This window comes from Oncorhynchus kisutch, linkage group LG2 (genome assembly GCF_002021735.2).
Source record: "Oncorhynchus kisutch isolate 150728-3 linkage group LG2, Okis_V2, whole genome shotgun sequence".
NCBI classification, from domain to species: Eukaryota; Metazoa; Chordata; class Actinopteri; order Salmoniformes; family Salmonidae; genus Oncorhynchus; species Oncorhynchus kisutch.
In genome coordinates, this window is record NC_034175.2 from 64,452,092 (window position 1) to 64,462,305 (window position 10,214).

Below are 10,214 nucleotides of genomic sequence, written 5' to 3' on the forward strand. Positions count from 1 at the left end.
TTGTGGCTCTGCATTGGAGCTGTTGGATCAAGGACAGACTCAGTCCTTAGGAAAACATCTGCCACTTTATTTCCCCTGGTGGACGATAAAGGTCCAACTCATTAGGAGGAAAATAGCTTCAAATAAAATACAAAACTGATCCTTTTATAAATGGAAAATATGAAAATACACTGCCCTTGTGGCTATCAAAAACATGGAGTACCGGTATATACAATGGAAACTATACTAAGCTACAGATAAAGGAACAAAAAATGCAAAGCTCATTTGATTTTCCAGCATACGCAAACACTCCACCTCTCAGACATTCATACACACACACATATACACTCCCTCCAACAAGCATCTCTTCCCTGGTTAAAATAAGAAGACCTCCCCAATCAAACCAAAAGGACGAAGTTGCCCATAGACATGGATCTAAAGTCTGTTCATTTCCACCTATTAATGTAACGCTTAGGGCTGGTCACAGTAATCTGATCCTAGATTTCTGCCAGTGGGCAACTTCTACCTGGGGCAGTCATGGAGCCCCATGCCCCTCCCCCTCAGCTGTCCTGTGCTGAGGTGGCCAGTGTCACCGTGGTGATGGGCTGGCCAATCCCGTGCAGCTGAATGCGGGCCAGCTTCTTCTGCTCACACTCAGTCACCAGGTTGTTGAGCTCAGCAGCGCTGTAGCCAATCAAAGTCCTCAGGTCACACACAAACTTGTAGACGAAGCGCTTGCCCTGCACCTTGCTGATCATGTCCCCGTCGTAGTAATACCTGAGAAAATTGTCCGAAATTAAAACGACATGACTAGAAAGTTCAAGGTAAGGGAACAAGTCACGAGTGCCTGAAATTGTGCAACGGAAATGTTAGAGGAAAAGGGAGAGAAACTGGCAGATTGACATACCTCAGCGCTCGGCTGAGTTTCTCATAGTTCATGGTGGGCTTGTTCTTGCGTTGGCCCCATTTCTGGGCCACCAGTTCAGGCTGGTTGAGTTTAAACTCTCCCTCCTCTCCCACCCAGGAGATACAGTCTCTAGCATCCTTATCCGTCAACAGCTCCAACAGGAACTGCCACAGCTGGATCTGACCGTTGTTACCTAAAGGGACAGGTGAGAGGACGGGTGTGCGTGTGTTCACATCAGATACGAGCATATGCACACTTAAGGCATCCATAATAAAAAGCATACCAAGACTACTGCTCGAGGTACACATACAGTTGAAGTCGGAAGTTTACATACACTTAGGTTCAACCACTCCACAAATTTGTTGTTAACAAACTATGGTTCTGGCAAGTCGGTTAGGACATCTACCTTGTGCATGACACAAGTAATTTTTCCAACAATTGTTTACAGACAGATTATTTCACTTATAATTCACTGTGTCCCAATTCCAGTGGGTCAGAAGTTAACATACACTAAGTTGACTGTGCCTTTAAACAGCTTGGAAAATTCCAGAAAAGTATTGGCTTAATTGACATAATTTGAGTCAATTGGAGGTGTACCTGTGGATGTATTTCAAGGCCTACCTTCAAAATCAGTGCCTGTTTGCTTGACATCGTGGGAAAATCAAAAGAAATCAGCCAAAACCTCAGAAAAAAAATTATAATGTAGAGCTCCACAAGTCTAGTTCATCCTTGGGAGCAATTTCCAAACACCTGAAGGTACCACGTTCATCTGTACAAACACCATGGGACCACACAGCCGTAATACCGCTCAGGATGGAGATGCATTCTGTCTCCTAGAGATGAATGTAGTTTGGTGCGAAAAATGCAAATCAATCCCAGAACAACAGCAAAGGACCTTGTGAAGATGCTGGAGGAAACGGGTACAAAAGTATCTATATCCACAGTAAAACGAGTCCTATATTGACATAACCTGAAAGGCCACTCAACAAGGAAGAAGCCACTGCTCCAAACCTCCATAAAAAAGCTAGACTACGGTTTGCAACTGCACATGGGGACAAAGATCATACCTTTTGGAGAAATGTCCTCTGGTCTGATGAAAGAAAAATAGAACTGTTTGGCCATCAATATGTTTGGAGGAAAAAGGGGGAGTCTTGCAAGCCAAAGAACACTATCCAAACCGTGAAGCACGGGGGTGACAGCATCTTGAGGGAGGAAAATTGTGTGTATATTGAAGCAACATCTCAAGACATCAGGAAGTTGAAACTTGGTCGCAAATGGGTCTTCCAAATGGACAATGACTCCAAGCATACTTCCAAAGTTGTGGCAAAATGGCTTAAGGACAACAAAGTCAAGGTATCGGAGTGGCCATCACAAAGCCCTGGCCTCAATCCCATAGCAAATTTGTGGGCAGAACTTAAAAAGCCTGTGCGAGCAAGGAGGCCTACAAACCTGACTCAGTTACACCAGCTCTGTCAGGAGGAATGGGCCAAAATTCACCCAATTTATTGTGGGAAGCTTGTGGAAGGCTACCCGAAAACATTTGACCCAAGTTAAACAATTTAAAGGCAATGCTACCAAATACTAATTGAGTGTATGTAAACTTCTGACCCACTGGGAATGTGATAAAAGAAATAAAAGCTGAAATAAATCATTCTCTCTACTATTATTCTGACGTTTCACATTCTTAAAATAAAGTGGAGATCCTAACTGACCTAAGACAGGGAATTTTTAATAGGATAAATGTCAGGAACTGTGCAAAACTGAGTTTAAATGTATTTGGCTAAGGTGTATGTAAACTTCCGACTTCAACTGTACATACACAACACCCAAGACACACAAATGCCTACCTGTGCGGTTGCCAGGTGAGCTGCGCTCCTCTCCTCCTGAGATGCGGGGTGTTCTGGGGCCGCGGTTCTGCTTCAGTACCTTGATAGTGGTGGGTGTGGTCTGCACGGCAGCTGGGATGATCTGGACTTCTGAGGGCGGAGGCAGAAGGTTCAAACAGCCAGAAATATACAGGATGAAGTTACCACCTGATCTATGGTCAGTTTGGTGTTCCTACCCATGTTGGCACAAGTAAGGATTTGGGTGAGAGTAAGCTGATCCTAGATCTGTGCCTATAGGCAACAACACCCACATAGAGGAGAACAATATAGTGTGGTTGATGAATGCAGGGTGACAATGAGTGAGAGAGACAGGAAATAAACTTACGTTGGTCAATGGTGACTGTGGCCTCCTGGCCAGACTGGTCCTGACTGGCCAACACATCTGTAAAGAACATGGACAGATACAGTATGTGAGCTAAAACCAACTTCAATAAACATGCTTGTTCAGGCTCAGAACAACTCCCATCCCCTTCAAATCAAATCACATTTTATTGGTCACATACACATGGTTAGCAGATGTTAATGCGAGTGTAGCGAAAAGCTTGTGCTTCTAGTTCCGACAGTGCAGTAAAATCTAACAAGTAATCTAACAATTCCACAACAACTACCTTATACACACAAATGTAAAGGGATGAATAAGAATATGTACATATAAATATATGGATGAGATATGGCCATTCAGCATAGTCAAGATGCAGTAGATGGTATAGAGTACAGTATATACATATGAGATGAGTAATGTAGGGTTTGTAAACATTATATAAAGTGGCATTGTTTAAAGTGACTAGTGATACATTTATTACATCCAGTGTTTTATTATTAAAGTGGCTGGAGTTGAGTCAGTATGTTGGCAGCAGCCACTCAATGTTAGTGATGGCTGTTTAACAGTCTGATGGCCTTTAGATAGAGATTGAGTCAGTATGTTGGCAGCAGCCACTCAATGTTAGTGATGGCTGTTTAACAGTCTGATGGCCTTGAGATAGAGATTGAGTCAGTATGTTGCAGCAGCCACTCAATGTTAGTGATGGCTGTTTAACAGTCTGATGGCCTTGAGATAGAGATTGAGTCAGTATGTTGCAGCAGCCACTCAATGTTAGTGGTGGCTGTTTAACAGTCTGATGGCCTTGAGATAGAGATTGAGTCAGTATGTTGCAGCAGCCCCTCAATGTTAGTGATGGCTGCTTAACAGTCTGATGGCCTTTAGATAGAGATTGAGTCAGTATGTTGGCAGCAGCCCCTCAATGTTAGTGGTGGCTGTTTAACAGTCTGATGGCCTTGAGATAGAGATTGAGTCAGTATGTTGGCAGCAGCCCCTCAATGTTAGTGGTGGCTGTTTAACAGTCTGATGGCCTTGAGATTGAAAAATAGCTTCAGTCTCTCGGCCCCTGCTTTGATGCACCTGCTTTGAGGGAGGAGCAGTTGCCGTACCAGGCGGTGATACAGCACGACAGGATGCTCTCGTTTGTGCATCTGTAAAAGATTGTGAGTGTTTTTGGTGACAAGCCAAATTCTTCAGCCTCCTGAGTTTCAAGAGGCACTGTTACGCCTTCTTCACCACGCTGTCTGTGTGGGTGGGCCATTTTAGTTTGTCCGTGATGTGTACGCTGAGGAACTTAAAACTTTCCACCTTCTCCAATACTGTCCCGTCGATGTGGATAGGGGGGTGCTCCCTCTGCTGTTTCCTGAAGTCCACTATCATCTCCTTTGTTTTGTTGACGTTGAGTGTGAATGTTATTTTCCTGACACCACACTCTGAGGGCCCTCACCTCCTCCCTGTAGGCCGTCTCGTCGTTGTTGGAAATCATGCCTACCACTGTAGTGTTGTCTGCAAACTTGATGATTGAGTTGGAGGCATGCGAGGCCACGCAGTCGTGCCCTAAGTCATCTGGGGCAAGACATCGGTGTCCGCGACGATGTCCGTGATTGACTGTAGACCCTGCCACATACATACTTTGTCTCTATACTGACACTTAGCTTGTTTGATTGCCTTGCGGAGGGAATAGCTACACTGTTTGTATTCGGTCATGTTTCCGATCGCCTTGCCATGATTAAAAGCAGTGGTTCGCGCTTTCAGTTTTGCGCGAATGCTGCCATCAATCCATGGTTTCTGGTTGGGGAAGGTTTTAATAGTCACCATGGGTACATCATCACCGATGCAGTTGCTAATAAACTTGCTCACCGAATCAGCGTATACATCAATGTTGTTGTCTGAGGCGATCCAGAACATATCCCAGTCCACGTGATCGAAGCAATCTTGAAGCGTGGAATCAGATTGGTCGGACCAGCGTTGAACAGACCTGAGCACAGGCGTTTCCTGTTTTAGTTTGTGTCTATAGGCTAGGAGCAACAAAATGGAGTTGTGGTCAGATTTGCCTAAAGGAGGGTGGGGCAGGGCTTTGTATGCATCGCTGAAGTTAGAGTAGCAACGATCCAGAATGCTGCCAGCCCGGGCCGCGCATTCGATATGCTGATAAAATTTAGGGAGCCTTGTTTTCAGATTAGCTTTGTTAAAATCCCCAGCTACAATAAATGCAGCCTCAGGATATGTGGTTTCCAGTTTACATAAAGTCCAATGAAGTTCTTTCAGGGCCATCGAGGTGTCTGCTTGGGGGGGTATAGACGGCTGTGATTATAATCAAAGAAAATTCCCTTTGTAGATAATGCGGTCGGCATTTGATTGTAAGGGATTCTAGGTCAGGTGAACAGAACGACTTGAGTTCCTGTATGTCGTTATGAATACACCACGACTCGTTAATCATTGTCGGCGCCATGTTGGATACTCCCTAGCCTCTAATTTTCAGGCATACTGTATGTAACCAATATAATAAGAATAACAATTTGTTTTGGGGGGGGCTTACATTTGTCCTGTTACACACAGGCGTGTAATGTAAATATTTTTATTTGCACATCCCAACTCCCTGAGACACCCGCAGAGAGTGGGGTCACAGCCAGGGTCGCCATTGTACAGCGACCCTGGAGAAATTAGGGTTAGGTGCCTTGGTTAATGGCACAGCGACCTTGTCGGCTCCTGTTTCGGAACAGCAACCTTTCGGTTACTGTCCCAACCCTCTAACCTCGAGGCTAACTGCTGCAAGGTTTGTATTATGACTCTACTTAGTCCTGAAATGGTGCTAGCCCTTATCCCTAACACAGTGACTCAAACATACAGAAGCTACAATACAAACTCACACTTGCGGAGCAGCTCTAAGTGGCTCCAAAGGATCTCTCCACTGGGGACCCTCTGCAGGAACTCTTCCTGGGTGAAGGAGCAGAGGTCGTGACCCGGGATGTGAATCCCTCCCACCTCCATCTCGTCAATGCTGAACTCCTTCATCACCCACACGGCCCAGTGGATCACCTGGTCCGCCGTCCACTGTTCTGGGTCTGAGAGGAGACAGACACATTACAAGACTGACAATGCTGACTACAGCTTTTCTTGTCTGTTATAAATGGCATGGCAATAGCAGCAAACTGGTCTCACTTTGTACAACAGTGTTTACCTGTCTGATTATTTGTGGTTTTGTGTTTCAGTGTATGTGTGTGTATCTGTATTTGTCTGTGTCCTGCTTGTTTTTGTGTTTCAGTGCAAGTGTGTGTTGGTGTCCTCCTCACCGTAGGGTATCCCCAGACGGACCTGTTCCTTGCGGTAGCCCTCCAGGGCGGCGGCCCAGCGTGTCACCTGCTCCGAGGTGTCATCTGACAGGGAGGAGTGCTCCACAGCAATCAGCTGGCCCTCCTCCATCAGGGTGCCCTCCTCCCCTGCCGCATCCGGGTCAATCACCACCTCCACCGTCTCCACCGGTTTCACGATCTCCAGGATGTTCAGCTTCTCCTCGCCTGGATGGAGGGATTTGATGGGAGGTTAGAGTGTGATTAGTATCAACAGCCTAATTTGTATGGTGCCACATTTGTGTGCATCTATATATTGGGTGCCTGGGTTTTGATTTTGGTGCCGAGACTGTCGTTTGTGTACCTGGCTTTGTGATGATCTGTAGACTGAGTTGCACTGTGCCGTCTGTCTTCACTCCTTGATCAAAGAGGCTGTGGTCTGGATGCAGCTGGAGACAGAAAGAAGGAGAAAGGAGAGGGCAACAGGGGAGGACAGGCGAGGGACAGAGCGGAGGACGGGTGAGAGAGAAAGAGAGGAGGTATTTTAACCCCATAAATACAGGCCTCCATCAGTATCAGGTCTGATCAGGTATTTGAACTCCATAAATACAGGCCTCCATCAGCTTCAGGTCTGATCAGGTATTTCATCAGTACCTGGATGTCCTGTAGACAGATTTCATATCCATCCAATGACATCTGGATACGGGGCTCCAGGAGCTTCTTCAGGTTACCGATTGGCTCATTGATGTCGATGTCCTGTTGGATCAGATCGGCTGATGTAATGGTCTGCTCCTCAACCCTGAAAATGGCACGACCACACAAACAAAAACACACAAATAGTCATGTTAAATCATCAGAAGTAGGGAGGGAGCTGGGTTTGAATTGATGTGCTTTATGGGTGATTGTTCACATTGTAAAATATATATCACTCACCCCTCCTCCAGGCACTCCTGTTTCTCCTGTCCGTCGATCTCAATCTCTATCATCTCCTCTGTCTCACTTTTAGACATTGCTGTACCCCAAGAATCAACCTATTCTGAGGAAAAGACAGACAGGGGGGGGGGGGGTATCAATCAACATTAGGGTGACATCAAATGTTTTCAGATGTGATGGAACAAACACATCGCTACAAACGGTTCAAATTGGCACCATCATTGAGACTTTAGTAAATTGTCATGAACACATTCTTTGAACAGTGGCATTATATCAAGTAAAAAGTTGTTTAAAATCAAATCTAAAAGGTTAATATTTAGCTAGTGGGTCTTGATGTGAATGAAGTTGGGTCATAGTCTCGAAACTAAAAAAAAATAATCTCAGGTGTCATTTTTCACTACATTTCCTCTTGCAACACTGAGATCTGTATTTATCTATTTCAGAATTATTATATTTTTGGTCAGATATTATGCATTTCACAAAAAAATAAAATCGCATAATGATCATTACCGTAAAAATTTTCGAAGTCCAAAAATGTTAACAAAAACAAATCAATATTCAAATATTTTTCAACATTGCTCACCTAATGCGGCCTGAGTAAAGCATAATACTGGACATTTTAGCGCTTTCGGTAATGAGAAGGCCAAGTGGGATGAGAATAAGAACCTCATTCTGAAGACACACACACACATGCATACATACACATATATACATATACATATACTTAAAACTTGTGCTCATCTAAGGACTACTCCTCTAGATGATGCATCATGGGTGAATAAAGCTTTACTTTAAAAAGTGTTGTAATGTCCACAAATACTGTTTGCATGTAATAAATATTATAGTTTCATGTAAACTTCAACTAGTGTAACATTTTTATGATTTATGGACAAACTACTGCAATATATTTGGGGGTTTTTTTCTAAAGAATTTAATCCAGATGCATTTCAGCAATGAGAATTTGGGGTGAAAATTTACCAATTTCAGGTAAAATGTAACATTTATTTAATATAAGACACTTTCCAAAATCTAAACATCTGGTCCTCAAAATTAAACTTGATTTTTGAAGATGAATCATAGTTTTGTAACTCAATTTTCTAGACATTTTAAAACTGGATTCATGAGAATCACCCAGTTGAGGGAGCCTCGGTTTCTCATTGGGCGGCAGAGAGTTATGTGCGAGCTAAAGTACTAACGCGAGGGCGAGGCCTCTCCAAAGCATAGGCCTTACTGTAGGCCATTAGTTGATAAATCATTACATAAACTTGATACATTTGAACTCCTCTGAAAGCAAACACTTCTAAGATATATCGGTAATAATGTTAATTATACGTGTAGCATAGCTGTACAATACTGTAGCAATACAATGCTAGCTATCCAGCATATTTTTCAGCGATGTTATGTGAGGGGCGAGACACGCGCAAAACGGGGGTCGGTCTCGTGAAATACACAATTTATACTGACTGTAAGAAACACAGTTCAATGAATAACTGATTTAAACGTCGATTTAAATATACTCTGAAACTTAGAATTTGGAAAACTTTAAAACGGAAATGGAAGAAACGGAAACAAAACAGCAGAGGGGCAATCGCAAAGGAGCCGGAAATCCTGGCTAAGTTTAGTGTTGTCTACAGACTTCCGAGAGCGGTCAGGGGGAAATGCCGGAGTAATTTGCTCGATTAAAATGAAAAATAACGTAATATTTATAACACTGGGAAAGCGTATTTACATATGGCTAAAAGTATAACGTATCACCAGGGCGAACAACTGGAATAGAATGAACAAGCTGTCGTTTGCGTTAGCAATATTAGCTAGCAGCTACCACTGCTTAGTTAGCTAACGTGTCGAAAGTTGGATTTTGTATGGACACGTTTGAAGGCAAAGTCATTTGGAAAGCGATTTTGTAGTTGGGAAGTAATCTGAAAACCACTCCATCCAGTACATTATTTAGACTTGATGTTAGTGTTTTTAGGCTAATGCATGTGGTATCAACACGCTAGCTTTGTAGGCAGCATTCAGCTAGCTAACAGTTTGATACAAAAAGCGGGAAGACCGATTACCTATTGAAAGAATATACAATTCCGTTTAGATTGACAATGTAATGGATTTCATATATACATCAAAAATAGTTTATGGTCGTACACATACCTCTTAAAATGTACACTCCCAAGATTGTGGACTTGATATATGAGTCAATGTAGAATAGCAAGCTAGCCTTTCCACTCAAATCGATTTCATGCAAGTTTTTGGACAACAAGACAGGGGGCGGGGACTAGCTTGCTTTTTTAGACATATACGAGTTAACTCTTGTATCAAAGAAATCATCATGATATTTGTGTGTGTGTGTTATGTGATGTTTGATAGCACGCATAATTATTTACTATAATGATCAGCTTCTATCCCCAAGCCATACGACTGCTGAACAATTATTCAAATAGCCACCTGGACTAGTTACATTGACCCCCCCCCCCCCCCCCCCCCCCACCTCTTTGGTTTTACACTGCTGCTACTCTGTTTATGATCTATGCATAGTCACTTTACCCCTACCTACATGTACACATTACCTCGACTAACCTGTACCCCCCCACACATTGAATCGGTACTGGTACCCCCTGTATATATCCTCGTTATTTTATTTTTTACTTTAGGTTATTTAGTAAATATTTTCTTAACTATTTCTTGAACTGCATTGTTTGTTAAGGTCTACACCTGTTGTATTCGGTGCATGTGATCAATTTGATTTGACTTGTAACCTACTTTTACCAGACGGTTGTTGTAGATAAGAACACTCACTGTATGCATGAACTTATGTGGTAATAATTGAGCCATCAGTACTCCTTATTTCACAATGTCCCTCCCACAACGATCCTATTACATTCTAAGTTTAACTATGTATTTAT

The 10,214-nt window shown here is 43.2% G+C and overlaps 1 protein-coding gene across 4 annotated transcripts; it reads right to left on the bottom strand.

The window, feature by feature from the left end:
• Nucleotides 1–46: 46 nt before the first annotated feature.
• LOC109870048 (GA binding protein transcription factor subunit alpha) lies at nucleotides 47–9,591 on the bottom strand. 4 transcript variants are annotated; one of them, XM_020460382.2, is made up of 10 exons: nucleotides 9,463–9,591; nucleotides 7,315–7,417; nucleotides 7,036–7,180; nucleotides 6,746–6,830; nucleotides 6,385–6,609; nucleotides 5,962–6,156; nucleotides 3,098–3,154; nucleotides 2,734–2,859; nucleotides 887–1,079; nucleotides 47–756 (listed from the first exon to the last, which is right to left on the bottom strand). In XM_020460382.2, the coding sequence occupies exons 2-10, from the start codon at nucleotides 7,389–7,391 to the stop codon at nucleotides 540–542; spliced, it is 1,320 nt and encodes a 439-aa protein (XP_020315971.1). In that variant the 5' UTR covers nucleotides 7,392–7,417; nucleotides 9,463–9,591; the 3' UTR covers nucleotides 47–539. The 4 variants fall into 4 exon arrangements, with proteins under 4 accessions (XP_020315971.1, XP_020315956.1, XP_031655811.1 ...); XM_020460367.2 differs by having other exon boundaries at nucleotides 2,734–2,862; XM_031799951.1 differs by having other exon boundaries at nucleotides 7,315–7,412; nucleotides 9,463–9,589.
• Nucleotides 9,592–10,214: the final 623 nt, after the last annotated feature.

What these genes read in the sequence shown, in the direction of transcription:
- LOC109870048 (XM_020460367.2), bottom strand. Translation starts at nt 7,391, where the DNA reads ATGTCTAAAAGTGAGACAGAGGAGATGATAGAGATTGAGATCGACGGA. An exon ending in ACAGATCATCACAAAGCCAG is followed by an intron (nt 6,610 to 6,745) that starts GTACACAAACGA and finishes CCCTCCATCCAG; the next exon opens with GCGAGGAGAAGCTGAACATC. An exon ending in CTTAGAGCTGCTCCGCAAGT is followed by an intron (nt 3,155 to 5,961) that starts GTGAGTTTGTAT and finishes TGTTCTTTACAG; the next exon opens with ATGTGTTGGCCAGTCAGGAC.